This window comes from Halichoerus grypus, chromosome 10 (assembly GCF_964656455.1).
Source record: "Halichoerus grypus chromosome 10, mHalGry1.hap1.1, whole genome shotgun sequence".
Lineage (NCBI taxonomy): Eukaryota > Metazoa > Chordata > Mammalia > Carnivora > Phocidae > Halichoerus > Halichoerus grypus.
In genome coordinates, this window is record NC_135721.1 from 125,641,607 (window position 1) to 125,664,752 (window position 23,146).

Below are 23,146 nucleotides of genomic sequence, written 5' to 3' on the forward strand. Positions count from 1 at the left end.
AAGAAGGTAAAGCACCTCATTTTACAGTTAAGGTTTCTCCGGTCAATAACCTACATTAATGTTTATTCTAACAAGAAACCACCGGAAGCCAGGAGGGGGCGGGGATCAGGTCCCTGGGAGCAGACCTTCAGGAGTTTAACCAAATCTAATTAACTTTCTCTAATTTTCAGCTGCGTTTTGAGTTTCCCTCTCCTCCGCAGGGAGAAAAGAAGAGCTTCTTTCTCGTTTAGCTAATAGTGGCTTATCGGGACTATTTCTACCCTTGCCCTTCTATATCAGGAATGTCTTCAGAATCCACCTTTGCTGCCAACATTTTGAACTTCTCTGCTGATATGAAGACAGCTTAGGCTATAAATGGAAACCAGGGAGGAAAAAAAATACCAACGCTAGAGAAAGAGACACGATCTTACATTTCTGGAGGGAGCATAAATCAGAAGCATCCCTTTAGAGGGCAATTTGGCAGGATCTCTCAAAATGTCAACCGCACACGGCCTCTGACCGGAGATTCTACTTCTAGGAACTCATCCTACAGTTACGCTCCCACATGGGCCAAAAGGGTCTTCCCTGCAGCTGTTTTCAACACCAAAACAACCTAGAGCCAATACAGAAGGTGCCCAGGTAAATAAGTCAACACTTCATCTTGAAGTGCAACAAAATACAGCTGCTACAATAAAACCGTAGCAGACCTTTATATGCTGTTCTGGAAAAGCCAACCTGTTTAATGAAAATGAAGATAACAATTGGCAGAATGCGTTAGCATTGGTGTGGGGAGAAAAGAAGGAAATGGAGCACAGATCTGAATATATGTGTTCTTGGGGTTTCTCAATGTTGGCACTATTGGTATTTGCGGCTGGATAAGTCTTTGGGGGGGCGGGTAAGGAGGTGGGAGGCTGGGGGCTGTCCTGTGCATTGTAGGATGGTCAGCGCCTTGCTGTCCTCTACCCACCAGGTGCCAGTAGCACCCATATCCCAGGTGTGACCATAAAAATGTCACTAGGGGCGTGCCCGGCTGGCTCTGTCGGTGGAGTGTGCCGCTCTTGATCTCCACACCCCACACTGAGTGTGGAGATTACTTAAAAATAACATCTCCAGGGGCGCCTGGGTGGCTCAGTTGTTAAGCATCTGAGGGTCCAGGGTCCTGGGATTGAGCCCCACATCGGGCTCCCTGCTCCACAGGAAGCTTGCTTCTCCCTCTCCCACTCCCCCTGCTTGTGTTCCCTCTCTCGCTCTCGCTCTGTCAAATAAATAAATAAAATCTTTAAAAGTAGTAATAATAACAACATCTCCAGAGACTGCCAAACAAAAATCACCCAGGTTGAAAACTCCTGGTGTATATATAGAAGAGCTCTCCAAGAAATTAAAAAGAGGTAACCATGGTCACTTGTTGGGAGGGGCAGGTGATCAGAGGTTATGGACAGGCTGGCTTTTCATTAAACATCTTTCTGTCCTTTGAAATTTCTCTTACCGTGTGCCTTCATGACTCGTTAAAATAAACTTTTTCAAGAAAATATAAGCACGTCTTCAATTTAAAAAAAATAGATTTCTTGGAGTGCCTGGGTGGCTCAGTCGGTTAATTGTCCCACTCCTGATTTTGGCCCAGGTCATGATCTCAGGGTCATGATATCGAGCCCCGCATCAGGCTCTGGGCTGCTTGGGATTCTCCTTCTCCCTTTCCCTCTGCACACCCCCCAAACTACCCCCTCTCACGAGCTCCCTCTCTCAAGGGAAAAAAAAAAAACAAAAGAAATAGATTTCCTTTGTTCAAAAGCTGCTGGGTGACTATAATGGATGGACTTCCAGGAGCTACAAAATGGTGGCTCCTTCGAGGGAACAATATCATCCAGACCAGAGACCCTGGCAAATATCTCTTATCAATCAAAGCCAAGCAGAGATCTTCCTCACTTCACCCACTGGGGGGAAAAAAAAAATCAAGGCAACCTGTGGGAAGCCTGGGCCCCCAGTGTTGCATCCAGGCTCTCAAAGGATGCCTGACTTCAAGGTATCGCTTTATCCAGAGAAAGAAAGGAGACCTCCCATCAGTGAGAGCAAAGGAATAAACATGCAGCAACACTCTGGGTCTGACAACTTCACATTGCTGTCAGCATCTCTGACTGAGCATCCAGACACACTTGTGTCACCAACAGGATCACGGAACTGCTGTGTTTGTTCAGCCCAAAGCAAACACCCTGTGTGTTAAGAGGAGACGAGATTCCCAGAGAAGCAAACGGGAGTCTAGAAGAAAAGAATCAGGCCTTCCTTCTCTCGTTCTTATTCATGACTTATTCTCCATACAGTCACAGAAAGGGGCTGTAACCATCCACCAGGCTTCGGCTCCTTGTTTTAGAGCAGACAGGAGGCCTGAGACAGCAAATGAGGGGCCCGTACGTTAGCAAGCAGGGAGGAAACAGTCTCTGTGAAAGCCTTCCCCTTTGTCATGCACCAAAATTAATTCTAAGAATCACAAATCCAACAGATGACCCACTGGGCTGGGTTTTTGTATTTTGGGTTGGATTTATTTGTTTCGCCCAAAAAAGAGTTTTCATTTTTAATGCAACTGATTGCCGACTTTTAAAACCGAGAAGAGTTCATATAAAAATCTGCATTTCTGTGTTCAGAGTCTGACAACACAGGTTCAACTTGGGGGAGCTTCATCCTTCAGAAAAGCAATCTGTCCTCCATGGGACCACCTGTTCAAAATCGTCACCTTACCCCCTGACCCCTACAGCTAGGCCGACTTAGACAAGGGCATGAGAGGCAGTGTCCAGAGCCCACCAGCATCCAAACATGGCCCCATCTTGCAGTGCGTCGGCTCACATATCGTGGTTAAGAGCATAAACTACAAGGCAGACAGGCCTGAGTCCACAGGCCAAACATGACCGCAGACCACAGGTGATCCTGGCTGGGCAGATAACTGCTTCCCTGTGCCCCAGTTTCTTTTTTTTTTAAAGATTTTATTTATTTGACAGAGACACAGCGAGAGAGGGAACACAAGCAGGGGGAGTGGGAGAGGGAGAAGCAGGCTTCCCACCAAGCAGAGAGCCCGATGCGGGGCTCGATCCCAGGACCCTGGGACCATGACCTGAGCCGAAGGCAGATGCTTAAGGACTGAGCCACCCCGGCACCCCTGCCCCAGTTTCTTCTACCTCATTGAAATGGGGCTGTTATCTACACCTTGAAGGTTGTTGTATTTTTTTAATAGTTTTAATTTACAGAGAGTAAAATCTGGGGGGAAATACAGTTGTAGGAGTTTTAACACCTGCATATAGATATGTGTAACCACCACCACACACAGAATGCAGAACAATGTCAAAGGCCAAAGAATCCCTTTGTAGTTTATAGTCAAACCCTCCCCCACACCAACCCCCCCCCCCACAATCACTCCCGGTTTCCACCTCTCTAATTTTGTCTTTTCCAGTTGTTGTTTTTTTTTTTTAATGAAATACCATTTTGTTAGATATAATAATGTTGTCAGCATCCCCAGCGTGGTCTCATTTCTGTCTGCTCAAAGTAGTTACATGGATGCCAGACATTAAAAAAAGCCCCATGGGGCGCCTGGGTGGCTCAGTCGGTTAAGTGTCCGACTCTTGATCTCAGCTCAGGTCTTGATCTCAGGGTCATGAGTTCAAGCCCTCCACTGGGCTCCACGCTGGGTGTGGAGACTACTTAAAAAGAAAAAACAAAAAAAAGAAGTCCCATATAAAGCACCTGCCCCATCCCCAGACAAGCTCTTGAGGATTATTTAGAACTTCCCTCCACTGTCTGATCCTTCTACCCAGCCATGACACTTTTCACTGGTCCCTCTCTGATCCTCTTCCCGTTAGGTAACTGAAATGCCAACCCAATGCTTTCGTTCCTACTGACAAGGCGTGTGTCCTAGAACGGAAGAAGCTGGAGAGGGGGACGCTTCTGCACAGGAGAGCCTCGGGTCCCACACAACAGGAAGAAATCCTTCACTGCCACCACAGGTAAGGCAAACCAGAAGACCCCCCAGCCATCACAAGGATGTCCAAGACCGCCTGGCTTAGGGAAGGAGCTATTCTTACCACACATGACTGGCAGAGAGGAAACATGACCATGAGAACTGCCTCTGCACAGTGTTCCTTTTTGGGGTGTGGAGGTGGAGGTAGGGTGTGAGAAAGCAAACCACACTGCTGAGATCAATGAATGTTCCCCAAGGGAGCAAATGGGTCGCCTTTTGTGCAAGGGAGCAATTCGCACCAGCCAATCTGAGCTGGGGCCCCAAAAGTTACCACTCTGCCTGCTGGACCACATCCAAGCTGCACTAAGCGGGGGGCCAGGACGAGCCAGGCTCTGGGCTCCGTGGAGACACGGGCTTCCTCCAGCCCTGCGGCCTACTGGCTCCGCGATCCTGGGCACCTGCAGCCCCCCCTCCAGACCTCCGTCTCTCCATCTGAAAGGGCACTGCAGGACAAGATCAACCTGGAGAGTACTGGCCTCCAGAGGCTGTGAATTCACACGTGAGCATCACTCCACACAGGGAGCTGCCCCTCCCTCCCTTCCTAAAACCCTGGATTCTCGAGCCTCCCTTCCCAGCTGTGACAACCAAAAATGTCTCCAGACATTGCCAAGTGTCCCGTGGAGGGGAATAAGGGAACTGTCCCTGGGGAAGAACAGCTGACAGGCTATTTTCAACACGGCACTCAGCGTGGTCCTTCTAAAATGCTCAGTTCACATCCCTCCATTGCTCCAACAGCTGCACCCCACGGTCCGCCCCAGGGTCTGCCCCAGGGTCCGCACCGGGTCCCAGGGCTGATGGACCTCAGCTCCCCAACTTCTCCCCTTCACCCACTGGGACAGGCCACCTGGGCCTCCCTGTCATTCCTACAGCACAGGGAGTTCATCCCTTACCCCAAGGCCTGTAAATCTCTAGTTCCTCCTACAACGATTTCCTCCCAATACAGGGATGGCTGGTTTTTCTTGTCAGGCAAATCTAGGTTTAAATACTACCTCACAGAGGCCTTCCCTAAACAGAGCCTCTTCCAAACCACCCCCATCCTGCGTATCTCTCTCCTTATCATGTTAGCACACTTTACCTTCTCTCACGGGGTGAACTGTCTTGTTTATTTACCTTATTTGTTTCTCTCTTTCTAGAACCAAGCTCTGCATAAGAGCAGGGCCCTTGCTCACCACTCCCTGCCCTGTGCCTGAAAGAGCACACAGCATGTAATAGATGCTCAATAAAAATCAAGGATCATGATGGAATGAATCAATAAAATAACTTCGCAAATGGATATTTCCCATTTCCTGTGATAATTTTTCTGAAGACTTTCGCCTAAGGTAGTGCTTTTAAAAAAAAAGCAAATGAGGGGCGCCTGGGTGTTTCAGTCGGTTAAGCATCTGCCTTCGGCTCAGGTCATGATCTCAGGGTCCTGGGATTGAGTCCCACGTCGGGCTCCCCGCTCAGTGGGGATTCTGCTTCTCCCTTTCCCTCTACCCCTCCTCCCCAGTTGTGCACACACTCTCTCTCCCTGAATAAATAAAATCTCTTAAAAATAAATAAATTAAAAATTAAAAAACCAAATGAACTCCAATGGCGGGAAAAAAACAACCTACTAAGTCAGGGATAAAGACCAGCATTTTTTTAAAAATTAGAAGAGAATTAAGAAAACAATATATCAAAATATACTGCACATAAAGTAAATACTGATTCATAAAACTTTACATACATCGCGCGTGTGTGCATATAAAACATTAAACATACATACACACACCGGATGCCTGAGTGACTCAGTCAGTTAAGCGGCCGACTCTTGATTTCAGCTCAGGTCATGGTCTTGGGGTCATAAGATCAAGCCCCTTGACGGCCTCCACGCTCTGTGGGGAGTCTGCTTGAGATTCTCTCTCTCTCCCTCTGCACCTCCCCGAGCTCATGTGCTCTCTCTCTCTCTCAAATAATTTAAAAAAAAAAAAAAAAAAAAAAAAACCTATAATACACATATATAAGAACCAGGTTACTGGGGTCAAGGGCAAGAAATGGTTGTAAACTTCAAGATGAAACAACTTTGCATGTCAACAAGCCCCAGGAAATCCCTTACTTGCTCCTCTTACCAATCTCTCTTCATCTTTGTCCAGTGTACCTTTTAAATATTTTACAAAGAGAGAAGAGGTTCAGAGCTCAAGAACCATACACAAAAGAGGACATCACAACTTGCAAGAATATTCATAGTTGCCGCAGAAAGAGACTTCCAAAAATTCCCACTGACCCAAGTTAAGATTCAGGATGCTTCCAGTGGTGGACGTTTTGTCTGTTTTCGTCGTGATGGGTGTTGACGCTTGAGGAGAGAAAGTTTTCGGGCTGCTGGATAAACTCCCTGCTTGTCCCGTCTTTGCAGAGGCTGGTGAAGCTGAAAAAGTATGTTCATTGTTAAAAAATGAATTTACAAATAAATAAATAAATAAAACTTTTTAGGGGGAGAGGAGAGAAACTGTGTTTGATTTCAACAAGGCCCCCAGAGCGCCACAGATGGGGAGCAGCGGGAAGGGCTGGCCATTTATGTCAAGCACAGGATTTACCCAAAATGTTAAACCGTTAAAGCTTCGAAGGAAGAAGGCCTCCCCAGTCATTCTATTAAACACAAAGCTCTAAGACAAATTGGCTAAGCTGCCACTGAAATTGGTTTGGCCCATTCACGGGTGTAAATCTCAAAATAAACAGAGATTAAACCAGCCCCCAGCACAGCCCAGATGCAGAGACCGGAGCCAGGCTTACAAATGGCATGCCGTCCGTTTGTGGGAGATGCAGGAGCCGGCCTGCACAGGCACTGCACCTGCCGGAGGCCGAGTCGACCCCTTGGGAGATCTCCGGCTTCCCGTTTCAAAGGTTCCGTGAGGCTGAATGAAGCCAAATTCAGCACCAGATGGAGTGAGGGCGTCACTGGTCAATTATCTCCCTCCTTGCTATGTTCCAAACTTTTATAGGAGAATAGAGAATCGTACCTAAGCCCAAGTCTTTTAAAAATACCTTACAACTACCTATATACTGCTCCCCTGAGCCTCATCCACTGAGCTGGGGGTAGGACAGAAACCACACCATGTGACAAAATGGGAGTGTTCAGAGATCCTGCCCCTTTGCCTAAATAGCCTGCCACTGGGGCGCCTGGGTGGCTCAGTCGTTAAGCGTCTGCCTTCGGCTCAGGTCATGATCCCGGGGTCCTGGGATCGAGCCCCGCATCGGGCTCCCTCCTCCGCGGGAAGCCTGCTTCTCCCTTTCCCACTCCCCCTGCTTGTGTTCCCTCTCTCGCTGTGCCTCTCGCTGTCAAATAAATAAAATCTTTAAAAAAAATAAAACTAAAAAAATAATAATAAATAGCCTGCCATTACTGGGACTGTGCTGTTACTAAATTCATGCCAGACAACAAAATGGCCAGCCTTCCTCAGACACATAAGAAACATGGACTTTGCAATGATCTGGTCCTTAAGAGAAGCTGTTGATGGCAAAGGGGTTACCAATCGGAACATCCTGGGGACTTCAAAAGTGCTCAGACACTTTGGTGGATGCTTGCCTCAGTTTGCTCACCTGCCAAATGGGAGGATACTCAAAGTGAGGATCCAATGGGTGAAACTCATATACCTGCTCAGCTCTAGTTCTAGGACCTGCCAACGCTAGCTTTAATGTAACAGAGGGTAAAGACCAGACACAGACAAGGGGGGGCTGCAAGCATGTATCGGGAGCCAGACACTGGGTTTAAAGTCCAGCTCTGCAGCTGACTTGCTGGATGTCCTTGGGCAAGCTACCTGAGGTCTGTGAATCTCCTTTCCTGCTAGCCTCAAAGAGGGACGTTGATAACATAATACAAAGGGACTGATAAAAGTACCTACCTCATCAAGTTGTAATGATCAAATAATCATCTAAACGGTGCCTGGCATCAGTTAAGTACTATATTATTATTTGCTATCAGTGTAGTAGTATTTTCTATTTCCCCATTAACCTCGAGGGCTTTGGTTTCAATCATCTAAACCAGTAGTTTTTGGCCAGGAGTGATTTGGCCATCCAGGACACACTGGGTAACGTCTGCAGACATTTTTGGCTGTCACCACTGGGGGAGGGGAGGGTGCCACTGGTGTCTCATAGGTGAAGACCAGGGATGCTGCTCAACAACCTATAAAGCACAGCCCCCCAAAACAAGTAATTATCTTTGGTCTCAAAGGTCAGTAGTGCTGAGGTTCATAAATCCACAAAGGGATGAAGTGGGCTTGTCTCTGGGCATCCTTTACCTCATCTTGCAAATGAGGAGGGCAGGTGGAGATGAGATGCGCTAATCCACGTCAAGTGGTCCTTAGCAAAGGCTCAATCAACACTTGAAATTATTTTGAGATTTAAGTTTTTTTTAAATAGTAAATTAACTTCATTTTGCTGTAAGGATGGACAAATGCCTGGCGAACACCTGGTACACAACATTCTGGCCAATGAGAGCGGCAGTCGCTGTTACGAGCGCTGTTACTATAACCACTGCTACCATGAGAACAAGTAGAACTAGTAGAACTAAAGTACTTGGCCCACTGAAAAAAAAAAAAAAAGAGAGAGAGAGAGAGCATCAAAGGTATCAAAGGTAAAGGCACTGCAAAAGATGTAAGTATATGAGCAATAAAATCTTTAGTCTTGGGATTTTCTTTATTACTTATTCACTTGTATTCTACCTGCTTCCTTCCAAAAGAGATTGGAAGTGGCTGAAACCTCTCTGGGAGGATGAAAGACCGGGGCCTCTCACACTGTATTCTCCTACACAAACTAGCAACCACGTAGAGCAGGAAGCGTCCTCTACTAGCCAAAGCACTGCGTGCAACTGCAAGGCACTTTAACAAAAAAGCCTAACCAGAAAGGGTGAACCATAACAAAACATGCTATTGCACACAGAACTCAACCACGAAGAGTCCACAGTTCCTGACTTAATAATAACAGCTCCCGTGAACAAAGTAAGGAAGGCGGGGGCGCCTGGCTGGCTCGGTCGGAAGAGCATCCAACTCTTGACCTTGGAGTTACGAGTTCGAGCCCCATGCTGGATGTAGAGATTACTTTAAAAAAATCAAATCAGGGCGCCTGGGTGGCTCAGATGGTTAAGTGTCTGCCTTCGGCTCAGGTCGTGATCCCAGGGTCCTGGGATCGAGTCCCGCATCGGCCTCTCTGCTCCTTGGGAGCCTGTTTCTCCCTCTGCCTCTCTCTCTCTCTCTGTCTCTCATGAATAAATAAAATCTTTAAAAAATAAATAAATTAATTAATTAATTGAATAAAATCGGGGGGGGGGGCGGGAAGTAAGGAAAGAGAAGCCAGCAGGTGGTCTAACAGAGCCCTGCCCCACTTGTGGTCCGGCAGGGGAATTCAGCAAGCACAGAGGCAAAGTTGTTATTTTTGAAATTCTGTAGTTAAAACATAAGTGGAACAGAAAGTCTTTAATTTCAGACATATAAAGTTTCCTTTGTTAATAAAACTTAAGTATTGAAGGTTTAAGAAATATGTCCTAACTTTTTTTTTTAATTAAACACAGCACTTGGACATGGCAAAAATAAGGGTGAGCCAGTAGAGATGGGTCTGGTTCACTCTCTCCCCAGCCAGCAGAGGTCAGAGGCCCCCCTCACAGACATCTGGAATGAAAATGCCTCATGTAATTGGGAAAGGGACAGCACTGGGGTCACCCACCTCAGGGGGAAGAGATGGCCCCTGCCCACCCGAGTACCATACGCCCACCTCCCCAATTTGTGAAACACCGTGTACCTGCCTCAACCTCCCCATGTGAGTTAATGCTACAACCACTCATCTAGACGTTCGAGGCCAAACACGTCTACACTGCCTCAATCCCTCCCTTGCTCTCCTGCCTCAACTTACCCCACTCTTCAGCAAGGCCTCCTCATACCACTTCCAAAATACAACCCCCGCTCCCATCTGGTCTCCACGCCCACTGCTATCAGCCTAGTGCACACAGTCTCAATGGGACAATATGCCCCTCAAAGGGCAGAAGGTGGCTCTTGGGGGGTGAAACACTCTTACTCTTTTTATGTATAAAACAGACACATGGGGCGCGTGGGTGGCTCAGTCGTTAAACGTCTGCCTTCGGCTCAGGTCATGATCCCAGCGTCCTGGGATCAAGCCCCACATCGGGCTCCCTGTTCCGCGGGGAGTCTGCTTCTCCCTCTCCCACTCCCCCTGCTTGTGTTCCCTCTCTCTCGCTGTGTCTCTCTCTGTCAAATAAATAAATAAAATCTTTAAAAAAGAAAAGAAAAGAAAACAGACACAGGCAGTACATAAACAGACCTACAGTATTTTCAAATTTCACGAGGATCCACTCCTAGGTATATACCCCCGAACAGAAAGCAGTACTCAAATCCTGGTATACAAATGTTCATAGCAGCACTATTCACAACATTTCAAAGGTGGAAACAATCCGAATGTCCACCAATGTACTGACAAATTGGGGTGTCCGCAGTAGCATGTTACTGAGCCATGAAAAGAAATGAGGTTCAGATGCATGCTGCAATGGGGAGGCCCCTGGAAACATACACTCAGTGAAAGGAGCCAGACACAAAGGCCACAGGTTGTATGATTTCGCTTAAATGAAGTATCCAGAATAGGCAAATCCATACAAACAGAATGCAGACCGGTGGTCTCCAGGGGCAAGCAAGCGGAGAGTGGGGGAAGTGAAGGAAATGTTTTGGAACTACAGAAAAGTGGTGGTGGCACAATACTGTGAATGCACGAAATGCCACTGAGTTGTGCGCTTTAAAATGGTTAATTTTAGGTCATGTGATTTTCACCTCTGTTTAGAAAAAAAAGTCACAACGAGGATGGATAGGAAAACATGTCTAAAATGGCTCCTTACAGGGTCATAATGAAAGAAATGGTTGGTAAATACTGCCCCTGCTCATCATTTCCCACCAACACCCTGTAAGAGCTTCCCACAGGTCCCCCTGCCTCCTGCCACAGCACCCCTCTCCAGCACCCCTCCACAGAGCAGCCAGGCATACCACTCCTCCATCTAAAACCATCCAGAGGTGGGGCGAGCATGAGACTCTTGATCCTGGGGTTGTGAGTTTGAGCACCACACCGGGTGTAGAGGTTACTTAAAAATAAAATCGTTTTTAAAAATAAATAAAACCACGTTAGAGGCATGCTATCCCCCCAGAATAAAATCCACCCACACATCTGACCTTTCCTTTCCTCATTCTGGAATCTTCAGCCACACACAGGCCTTTGTACTGTTCTTCCAAATTCAAACCTGCTCCCAATTCAAGCCTTTATATATACTCATGATTCCAGAGGAAAGGCCCTCACCATCACCCCCACCCTTGTCACACTGGCTGGTACCATTCAAACACCACCCTCAGGGCCCTCCCCTACCAGCCCCATCCAAGGGGGTCAAGGAGCCTCTTGTTTACCATCTCCCCTTGGCCATGAGAACATCAGTCCCAGGAGAGCAGGGGCCCTGCCTGGTACCTACAATGCCACCTGGTGTCCGAGACATTGACAGAATGAGCAGATACATGAGAGAGTTAATGGAAGAATGAGCTCTCCGTTTCTCTTCTCATGATCCTGGTCATGATAAGCAACAAAGAAACGATACTGGCAACCCAAGGAAAATCTTCTTCATAAAAAGACATCAGTTTAAATAATCTCAATATTATGCAGCTACTAAAAAACAAGGTGTGCTAAGAGAATGATTGATGAACAATCCAAAGAAGAGACATAAATGAGCAGCTCAGGGGAAAATATGGTCAATAAACATGTGAAAGGTAGAGACACAGATATAGATATGGATAGACAGATATCTCCATCCTGTATCTTTTTCACATGCATTTTTTTTTTTAATAGATTTGGGAGTCATCGGCAGGGAGGAAGTATTTTTTTTTTTAACAAGGTACTTTTTTTTAAGATTTTATTTATTTATTTGTGAGAGAGACAGAGTGCACGCACAAGCAGGAAGAGGGAGAAGCAGGCTCCCCACTGAGCAAGGAGCCCAATGTGGGACTGGATTCCAGGACCCTGGGATCATGACCCAAGCCGAAGGCAAGACGCTTAACTGACTGAGCCACCCAGGCGCCCTCACAAGCATGGTTAACTTGTTTAAAAAAATAACACCTAGGGGCGCCTGGGTGGCTCAGTCGGTTGAGTGTCCAACTCTTGATTCTACTCAGGTCATAATTTCAGGGTCATGGGATCGAGCCCCAAGCCAGGCTCTGTGCTCAGTGTGGATGGAGTCTACTTGAGATTCTCTCTCCTTCTCCTTCTGCCCTTTCCCCCCTCCCCCTGTGTGCATGCTCTCTCTCTCTCTAAACTAAATAAAATCTTTAAAAAATAAAAATTAGGGTGCCTGGGTGGCTCAGTCGGTTAACCATCTGCCTTCGGCCCAGGTCATGATCCCAGGATCCTGGGATGGAGCCCTGTGTCAGGCTCCCTGTTCAGCGGGGAGTCTACTTCTCCCTCTTTCTCTGCCCCTTCCCCTGGCTTGTGCTTTCTCTCTCTCTCTCTCTTCCCCCTCTCTGACAAATAAATAAACAAAATCTTTAAAAAAAAAAAAAAGATCAATGTATCCATTTAAATATTTGCATTTATATTATTTCATAAAACCAGGTTTCCTCCCCTAAGAAATGTTTCCTAAAATTCATTCAATCACATGCCCCCATCATTTCTGTCATATTCACATGCCATCTATATGCTGACAACTAGAGGTATATGGATAAACACAGAAAGATGTCAGAGAAACACTGCTCCCTTGAAAGGAGCAGAAAGCTTAGTATGGGGGCGCCTGGGTGGCTCAGTCGTTAAGCGTCTGCCTTCGGCTCAGGTCACGATCCCAGCGTCCTGGGATCGAGCCCCGCATCGGGCTCCCTGCTCCGCGGGAAGCCTGCTTCTCCCTCTCCCACTCCTCCTGCTTGTGTTCCCTCTCTCGCTGTGTCTCTGTCTGTCAAATAAATAAATAAAATCTTTAAAAAAAAAAAAAAAAAAAAAAAAGAAAGCTTAGTATGATCCCATTTGACCACAAAATATTCTGGTAATGATTGTCAATGTGGTTTACACATTAAAAAAATCTGAAGGAACACCCAATTTTTTATTTTTTTTATTTTTAATTTTTTATTTATTTTTCTTAGGAACACCCAATTCTTAACAGTTGTTACCTCTCAGGGTAGAATTATGTGCTATTTATTGTATAATATTAAAGTTGAAAAGGAATACTTTATATTCAGGGGGAAAATGATACATAATTAAACGTAAATACGGAGGAGCTTCAAACATGAACGTTCAGCAATGAGAATTTTGTTATCAGTGCTAAAAGTCAAAAGCATGGTACATTAACATAATGGTTCTCAATGGAAACTGGAGGGGCAACTATGTCCCCAGGAGACACACGGCAATGTCTGAACACAGTTTTAGCTGCCAACTGTGGGCAGGGGTGGGTGCCCCTGGCATCTAGTGCCCAGAGGCCAGGGATGTTGTTTAAACACCCTGCAAAGCACAAGAAGGCCCCATAACAGAATCATCTAGCCCCAAAAGTCAACAGTGCAGAGATTGAGAAACACGGTGTTAAATCATGCTAGACATTTTCAAAAGCAGAAAGACATTTGGAAATGCTCGCTTCAATTAAGCTTTGACATGGATGCCAATCCTTTTGTAAAGCCGTAAGTCTTGCCCAGAGGAAGAACTAATCGCCTTTGAAGTCACAAATAATTTAATCAGATTTTATACTTTGATGTACAATTCACGAGTGTGGGCTAAAACACATCATTTATTATCTACATTTACAAAACCCTAGCCTGTGCTAAGTGCTATTCTGACTCCATGAAACATGAGTCTTAGAATTAAATTAGAAAAAAAATGCCCCTTCCCTCCCACACACCCCAGCACTCTGGGGGGTGGAGGCAGAGGAGTTAGTGATTCATGCCAAATTTCTTCTACTTAGAAAATCTTGGAAGCAACCTACATCTTCAAAGGGCTGTAGCTTGCACAACTCTTGGTGGTCTGCACAGATGATCCACATAGTAGAACATCACTGGACAATCCAAGACAGGACAGAAAGGCTGTTTTAAAGGGCTATTTAACTAGTATGGACAAATATTCAGAACACAAGGTTAATTTTAAAAACAAACAAACTCGGACGCCTGTCTGGCTCAAGTCGGTGGAGCATGCGACTCTTGATCTTGGGGTTATAAGTTCAAGCCCCACAGTGGGCACAGAGCTTACTTTAAAAAAGAAAAAAAGAAAGAAAACTCAAAACTGGCTACAACAGATACTGCAAACAAGTGATCCACGGAAGTATTCGATGCACCGTAATGATTTTTATAAATCTGAGCCACTATGTAAAAGTTGGGGTAATCCACATTTAAGAAAACTATTTGAGGCTTCTCTTGAACAATGAGAAAAATGGCAACAGAGCCCACATTCCCACTTGGCTAGAACCAGCAGGAAAGAAAAGCCCCCAAGACCCTACAGAAAAGGCATACCTCAAGAGCACAGCGTTTTGAAAGGTCCAGGTGATGATTTCATCACCTGGGTTTAAGGAGCTTTTTTATAATGAAATGCTCCAGCGCATCATGCATCAGAAGAGTATGTATTGCTTTAGGAAGTATACACAAGCAACCACCTGCGTGTGATCGGTCATGAGAAAGAAAGTGACTTCTGCTACATGGAGTTCATCCCAGTCCCCACCACTTCCCAACCTTGCTCATTCCCATACCTGTCTGATCCCTGGAAGTATCTGAGTTTTCAACGTAATAGTATGACTCATAAGCCAACATAGAAAAAGTCCTGAAAACATTATCTAACGGCTGACTGGGAGGTGGGGTGAACTCTGACTTTCATTTTGTAAATAACGATTACTGTATGACAAGTATGTAGTGATTTCACAAGAAAAGAGTATATGAAAACATCTTCCCTTCTCCCTAAACAGTAACCCACAGTGGAGCTACAGAGAGTGGGGACACCCAGGCGCTCGGACTCTTACCCTAATACACATTCATGACTTAAGTCAGGATCCTGCAAGCAAATATTGGCAAAGGCATCAGTTCTGGCCAAGAGGTCTAGATCAAGGAGGAAGCAGGAAAATCACTGAGAATATAAACCACTCTGATCAGTAACCAGGACACCATGAGCGAAGGGCTTCTGGCTGAGCAAACTGCTCCTTAGAAAACGAAATCGAATTCTGTGGATTACGGACACCTGATCCTGAGTTTCTTGATTCCCCCACCCCCAAAACAAAAGGAAGCTTTCTAAAATCTTATACAAGATTTTTTTTTTTTTCTTTTTAAAGATTTTATTTATTTGACAGAGAGAGAGACAGGAAGAGCAGGAACACAAGCAGGGGGAGTGGGAGAAGGAGAAGCAGGCTTCCCGCTGAGCAGGGAGCCCGATGCGGGGCTCGATCCCAGGACCCTGGGACCATGACCTGAGCTGAAGGCAGACGCTTATCATCTGAGCCACCCAGGCGCCCCACAAGATTTATTTAATAACTTATTTCAATGCGCAGTCTTATATCGCTGGCCACAAAATTCTTATTACTGAAACGAATATGGCTTTTCTATCCTATGACCATCTTTTTTGTTTGTTTGTTTACATAATTTTGGATAAATCACAATCTCATCTCAATTATACTCTCCCTGACTGTGGGGGATTTCAATCTAGTCTACTTCTCCTTCTCCTAAATGCTACCGTCACTGCTAACAGCAGAGGGCACTAGGGTGCAATGAAAAGAAAATGGGATCTAGACTCAGGATCTGGCTGAGGAACACAGGCACCTCCCTACACTGTCCACAGGGACCTCAACTGGCCTTCTATAAGGTGAGGAGACTGACTTACGGTTCCTTCTGAGTCCGTCATAGAGGTTGGCAAACCGACTCAGGGACCAAATCTAGCATAATACCTGTTCTTATATGGCCTGCAAGGGTATTTACCTTTGTAAATGGCTGGAAAAAACCTAAAGGATTCATAGTTCATGAAACACACACATTATAGGAAGGTCAAATTTCAGTGTCACAACCACGCACACAGCCTGTGGCTGTTTTATTAACACAATGACAGCGCTGAATAGTTGCACGGTTGAGAAAGAGACGCATAAAGCCTAAACTATTTACTATCTGGCTCCTTACAGAAAAGGGGACAATCTGTAAGATTAAAATGATTTGGAGTACTGCCTTTTCTACCCATACCACTCAATGGCTGTCTAACTCATAATCAGCGAAATGATCCAAGCACATGCTGGTAAGAGGATCATATTTTGGAAAAGGGACTTTAAAGTCTACTGAAATGGAGAATCTCATTTACCACTTAGAAAAGCCATTCGAATAATGAGAAGTTTTGTCAGGAATTCTACTGTCATTTCAATCTTGCTATGTCCCGAGGAAAGAGAGAAGCTTAATTAAACACATTACACATGCTCTCAGATTCCTCTAAAACTGTGTTTCCTGAAATATGGAACAGGATACAAAACGGTGGTTCACAGACCAACATGTTCTATTTTACAAGTTAGGTATTAACTTAATGTATATTAGAGAAAAAAATGCAACAAGCAATTTAAGCACATGAGTTTATACGTATTATTCAGCTTAGGATAAAGCGATGTTGCGATTTAATATTTAAGTATACAGTTAAAACAGAGGTACTAGCATGCGGCAAAACTGATGCTGATGAACATTCGGGCAACACTGCTGCCCAGTTAGAACACCCTCTCAAAAGCAAGCTCTCTGGGAGAGGTAACAGGCTGCAGAGTTGGTGTGATTAGTTTTGTTCGCTTGGCTTAAATGCGATCATGTAATGAATAAAAGTGAGCTTTTAAGAACTCTGGTCTGAAACTGAGAGGCAAAAGCAAATTTCTGTTCTGAAACTATGTCAGAAGTTGCATCATCCTAGAACAAAGCTCTGAAATGCAACTGAGCACCTAGGACCCCATGGTTAGGGTCAGAACTGGGGAAAGAGATTGCAGCCTTTATTTTGAAGAACCAAAAGCCACTGGTACTTAACTCTCTCTCCACCTACAGCCATTCTGAGAACAGCTACAAGCAGTACTTGAAAATTACCAACCAACCAGGAACAAGAAACAACACAACCAAAATGGGTGTAATTCCTTGAGCTCACTTGACAGAGTCCCCATCCTTTTACCTTCTGGGGACTTCGGTGGTCTCTTGAAGAACGGGCGCCTGCTCCTTAAAGAGTTCTTATGTAAAGGGAGGAAGGGAGGGAGGGATAAAAGAAAGAGGAAGGGGAAGGGAGGGGGTCTGAAGGGCGGTCCAAGCTTAAAACATTGGTCAGAAGCCTAAAACTGATGGTCTAACCTATAGATGTGCTTTATTCATTCTGGAAAACATCCGAAGACATTTTGAGTTGACATTTAATATGTGGGGGTTTTATATAAAAATGCAAATTCCCCACTTCTCTGGAATAATGAGAAGATCAGAAAACCAAGAGGCCACATTCCTACATGGCAACCATGGGCTGAAGCCCTTGAGGTGAGGCATGTGTCCAGGGGTTCACCAGGTCCTGCCCCGACCAGTCTCCCCAGCCCACAGCCTGAGAGTTGGCTGCCTTTCATCATCATGGTTAGTGTAGAAGCTTCTCTGTGCCCATGTCTCTCAGAGGTAGACCAACAGAGAATAAACAGTGAAGGCCATGTTTTAAGAAAAATGGGAGTAAACCCATTTCCTTGTGGAAGCAATAAAGTTCCTAAGCATTGGACATGCAACCAAATAATAGTTGGGTAGAAAGAATTCCATTTAAGTCACAGTTACTTTCCTTACACTCGGCCAGCATCCCTCATGCACGTCACCTCTCAAAATCCGTGTAGGCATTTGCTGAGCAACCACCATAAGAAATAAGATAGCAGCCCACATCTTTATAGCACTTACTGTTTTAGGCACTATTCTGAGTGATTTCTGTATACGTCATCCTTTAACCCCTCAAAAGAACCTATGAGGCAGGTCCATTACTATGTCACATTACAGATGAGGGAACTGAAGCATCCAGACATTTAGTATCTTGGGGCGCCCAGGTGACTCAACTGGTTGGGCATCTGACTCTTGATTTCAGCTCAGGTCATAATCTCAGCGTCATGGGATCGAGCCCCCTCTCAGGCTCCATGCTCAGCGTTGAGTCTGCTTATGGTTCTCTCTCTTCCTCCGCCCCCTCCCCCCACTCACGTGTGCACTCTCTCTCTCTCTAAATTAAATAGAGAAAATCTGTTTTAAAAAAGACATTAAGTATCTTGCCTAAAGCCATGTGGCTAGTGAGTGGCAGAGCTGGGATTTGAGACGAGCATCCTCATTCTTCACCACTCTTCTACAGCAAGTGTCTACGACCTTTATTGAGGAGTGGGAGTGCTCCGGGGAGAGGACATTATTGCTGACCTTATACCCTGCTCTAATATTTGAGCACTACATAATGGGAAGGTATAGTTTTGACAGATAATCCTCTGATTAAAATAACATTCTTTTTTTTTTTTAAAGATTTTATTTATTTATTTGACAGAGAGAGACACAGCAAGAGAGGGAACACAAGCAGGAGGAGTGGGAGAGGGAGAAGTAGGCTTCCCACAGAGCAGGGAGCCCGATGCGGGGGCTCAACCCCAGGACCCTGGGATCATGACCTGAGCTGAAGGCAGACCCTTAACAACCGAGCCACCCAGGCACCCCCCTAAGATAATATTCTTGAGAAACAAACTGTTATGGGAAGTTTCGCTGTGATAATCCAAGAGCCAATGTGACCTGAACTCTGAAGGATTACTGGCCAGCTCTGCCCACTGCTAGGAATGACCTCCATCTGGCCTTTGGGGACCACTTTTCTCCCTTCTTGATTCCTAACAGCAAGAATCCCACTGGGTTATCCATTTAAAATTTTAAATATGCTCCACTGGAGCAAAACCCCATAGAGCTCCCTTGCATGTAGGGGCGCTGGTCTGCTGGACCCCGACAGGTGTGGCCCCAATGGAAGCCCTGTGTCCCAGGGGCCTCCTCCCCATCTCCCACCCCAGGCTGACCTGTGCTCTTGTCCAGGAAATCCATGGACTCCTCACTGGCACTGAAGTGGCTCGAGGTGGCCTTCTTCTCAGCATCCTGCTCCACGTCGGAACCCGTGTGCACAGAAGAGTTTGTACTCATGGGGGAGCGGGGCATATCGGACAAGGAGATCCTGCGGCCTGCACCCCCACTCAGCATGGGCTTGCTCATCAGGATCTTGGGGGATGCCGTCATGTCAAAGTTGAGCTTGACCTTCTCCTGCTTGTCTATCTTGGCAGCACCGGCACTGGGGTTGCTGGGGTCGAGCAGCATTTGGTACTGGCTGTTAGGCGTGTAGGGTGTCCTGAAGGGAGAATAATTAAAAACCCCAAACTTCCTGCGGATGTTCTCCACGTACACTTCCATCTCCTGCATTGCACTGTTGAAGATGCTTTTTGTCTTTTTCACAGAAAAAGGAATTTCTTTAGACATGAGGTAGCAATTATTTATTGGAACCCAGGCCCTAGGAGTGCAGAAAAGAAAGAAGAGCTGAAGTCAACTTTGGTCCTGTCAGAGATTCCTCTCTTCTTTTTTTTCAAGTTTTTTTTTTTTAACGTATTGTATCACGGTATGCTTAAGTGCCAACACGTAAACGTACGTAAACGTACACGTGTGCGGTAGATCTCTACAGCCTGTTAATCATAACTGAAATCTTATGCCCGATGATTAGTTACTCCCCCATTTCCCCAACCGCACCCCTGGCAAACTACCATTCCACCCTTTGATTCTGTGGATCTGACATGAGATAGCTCCTATAAGTAGAATTCATGCAGTGATTTGTCTTTCTGTGACTAGGTTATCTCACTTAGCACAATGTCCTCCGGGTTCAACTATGTTGCCCACCTTTTTGTTTTCTTTATTTACCATATTATCTTTTTTTTTTTTAAGGTTATGTTAGTCACCATTCATTACATCATTAGTTTTTGATGTAGTGTTTCATGATTCATTGTTTGCGTATAACATCCAGTGCTCCATTCAATACGTGCCCTCCCATCACCAGGCTAACCCATCCCCCCCAACCCCCTCCCCTCTAAAACCGTCAGTTTGTTTCTCAGAGTCCATAGTCTCTCGTGGTTCGTCTCCCCGTCCAAATTGCCCCCCTTCATTTTTCCCTTCCTACTATCTTTTTTTTTTTTAAGGCTGAATAGGAACCCCTGAAATGTACATACCACGACTTCTTTATCTGTTCATCTGTCAATGGACAGTTAGGTTGTTTCCAGAACTGTTTTTTCCTTAATGCAAACCAAATTAGCCTTGTATGTTTGCCAAGATTTTTTTTTTTTTTTGGCCAAGATTCTTAAATACATATCTATTCTTTAAAAATGACTTGGTTTTGCATGGTTAATACATGATTTAACCATTAACCCAGACATGTTCTGTCATAAGAACAGAACACCAACAGCAAACTTAGTGAAAACATTAAAAGACTCCTAAATGTAGTCATTTTAATCCATTAAAAAAATAGTAAATCCCCTTTTGGCTTTGGGTGAGTAAAGAGTAAGAAAACAGTCACTGTGGGTACCTGGAGGCTCAGTTGGTTAAGCGTCCAACTCTTGGTTTTGGCTCAGGTCATGATCTCAGGGTCGTGAGATCAAGCCCTGAGTCAGGCTCCGCACTGGGAGTGGAGACTGCATAAGATTCTCTCTCTCCCTCTCACTCTGTCCCTCCCTGCCCCCCATGCCCACCCATGCATGCTCTCTCAAAAAAAAAAGAAAGAAAGAATAAATGTTCTGGGGCCCTTAAGTGGCACAGTCCATTGAGCACCTGACTCTTGGTTTTGGCTCAGGTCATGATCTCAGAGTCATGGAGACTGAGCCCACGATGGGCTCCACGCTCAGCGAAGAATCTGCTTGGATTCTCTCTTCCGCTCCCTCTCCCTCTACCCCTCCCCACCACACGTTCTCTCCCCCTCTCTCATAAATAAATCAATCTTAAAAAAAAAAAAAAAAAAAAGGAAACAGTCCCTGCATCCAGGACTGCACCTCCTAAAAGAGAATCAGTCCCAAAGTCCACTGCTCTGCACTCAGACGTGAAGAGCTTTCCTATCTCTTGTAAAACTGGGGTTCTACATGGCACTAGAAGGAAACACTAGAAAACCATAACCCTGCGAGGAGATGCACGGCTTCAAATAGGGGAGAATTCACGTGGAAAATAAGCAAGGAATAGCCTCCACCTTCCATTCCCGACTGGCTTTGTCCTCCTGCCTTCAACCCCCCACAAGCCAGTATGCTCCGCAGAGCCTTCACGAGAATAAGAGCTGCTTCTCTGGAATCAGTGGCCGAGTGGCTGCAGGCAGGAGATGGCAGTACAACCTACCACTGCTCCGGGTGGGGGCTGAGCCCGAGCGAGAACTGGAGGATAGACTGTGTGGCATTTGATTCCCCAGCCTCGAACCCGAACCCGTTTGTAGCTGGGAATTTGGTGAGAATGAGCTTTTTCCAGGGAGGCCTTTAGGATTTCACAGACCATAAACTCACGCCAGACACAAAGCAATGGGGAGCAAAGTGGACGGTGGGGAGATAGAACAGTCCAACACAAGCATTGTCTACTGGGGAACCTCACACGTGCCCGTGCAGGAATCTGGACCCCCCCCACCCCCGCCCCACTGCTGCAGAGTCTCCCAGCATTTTAAAGAGAAGCAAAAAATATGGACTGCTTATATTGCGTTCTACCCAAGTGTTAACGTCTCGTTCCTATTTTGAAGAGAAAGCAGCCCAAGAAAAGTCAAGTATGTGCATGGGGTGGAATTCAGGGCACAGACTGGGGAGGTTTGCCAGTCCCGGTGATAACTAGATCGTGACACAGACTAAAACCGAACACCCCAAAAATATCTAACTGCTCTCTCAGCGTGCTGCAAATTACCAGCTTCTCATCCACCCCAACTCACTGCTGTCATCCCGCAGAGACCTGAGGAACCACATCTGCAGCCAAACAGAATGAGACAGAGCAGGAGCCAGATGCCCCGTGGGTGAAAGTCTGTGGCTGTTACAACTGGGTGAGCAGGAGTCTGGACTAGACAGGACAGCTCGGAGGAGAAGCCGGGACCCCCCAGCTGCCCCTGGACAAACGACTCCCCCTCCCCAAGCCGGCCTCAGCTCCGTCATCTTGGTAAGGTGGAGGATGAGCCCCTCCCGGGAGCGGGGTCACGGGGAACAAATGAAATGCACCTCAGCCAGGTGGCCAGTCCCCAGAGCACCGGGAGCCCAGCATGCAGCCGGCCACTGTGACTGTGTTCCCCCCACACCTCTGCCTGGGGTTGGGGCCTTAACTGTTTCCTGCCAGGGTCTCAACTGCCTTCCATGAAGGTGTCTGCCAACTGATTTCAGGAAAGTATTCCCTTTCCTTAGAGCAGGCCCAGGACAGAGTTAAAGGGAAGTTAGATTTGCTTAACAAAAATAAAGTCTCTGGGGGCAATGTTATGAGAGGCCCCAGAGTCACACAGCTGAGCTACTCCCTATGCTGGGCCTCAAGTTTCCTTCTCAGTAAAATGAGAATAAAGCAGCTTCTGCAAAAAGCGCTTAGAACAATGCCTGCCGCATAAAAGGCACTCCATTCATGCCAGCTCGCTCCTCTGCGGCTCTGCAGACATTTGATAAAATATTTCCCGGATTTTTATATGGTATCATTTATGTGTGTGTGTGTATGTCTATGAAACCAAACCCCCAAAAAGCAAAAATTTTTAAAGGACAAAAAGCACACGACAAGACTCTTCATAACATGACTTGATCCGCAGGAGCACCTCCCCGGGCTCGCTCTAGTCTTTATTAACCAGACGATGAAGACGTAACAGGCTGCGCCATTTCTTATTCTGCTCTCCTAACCAATGTGGCTTACATGTGTCCAGGCTTATGCTCTGCTCCACAACCCCAAAGTTTCTCCGCGAGAAAGGGACAGCCTAGCCCATCTCTTTAGCCTCCACGTTGTGCTGCTGGGTCTGACCAGCTCTGCTTGAAGAACATCTCCTGGGAGGAAGGGACTTCAGTGGCCTCATCCCGAGAACTCCCAAGGTTCTGCGGCTCCACCACCTACTCCCCACCGCCGTGCGGTGTCCTTAACCACTCCAAGGGGCTCCCCTCACCCAAAATGAGCCAACAGTTCAGCACGTTCCCTCCAAGGGAGCAGAAGACACTGAGAGGGTTAGGCAAACCTCACGGGCATC

At 46.2% G+C, this 23,146-nt stretch overlaps 1 protein-coding gene and 1 long non-coding RNA gene across 32 annotated transcripts in view; one reads left to right on the top strand and one right to left on the bottom strand.

Annotated features, from left to right (window-relative positions):
• Positions 1–23,146, bottom strand: part of ZMYND8 (zinc finger MYND-type containing 8) — a 127,602-nt gene that overhangs the window by 36,446 nt on the left and 68,010 nt on the right. For all 31 annotated transcript variants that reach the window (XM_078057273.1, XM_078057274.1, XM_036069715.2 and 28 more), the window contains 2 exons: positions 18,969–19,450; positions 6,225–6,365 (listed from right to left, as the gene is read on the bottom strand). In XM_078057273.1, the coding sequence (XP_077913399.1) occupies positions 6,225–6,365; positions 18,969–19,450 (623 nt within the window). The remainder of the gene's footprint in view (positions 1–6,224; positions 6,366–18,968; positions 19,451–23,146) is intronic.
• Positions 482–5,248, top strand: LOC118521280 (uncharacterized). Its single transcript, XR_013441533.1, has 3 exons — positions 482–618; positions 3,822–3,965; positions 5,113–5,248. It is a non-coding gene; the product is annotated as an uncharacterized LOC118521280 (long non-coding RNA).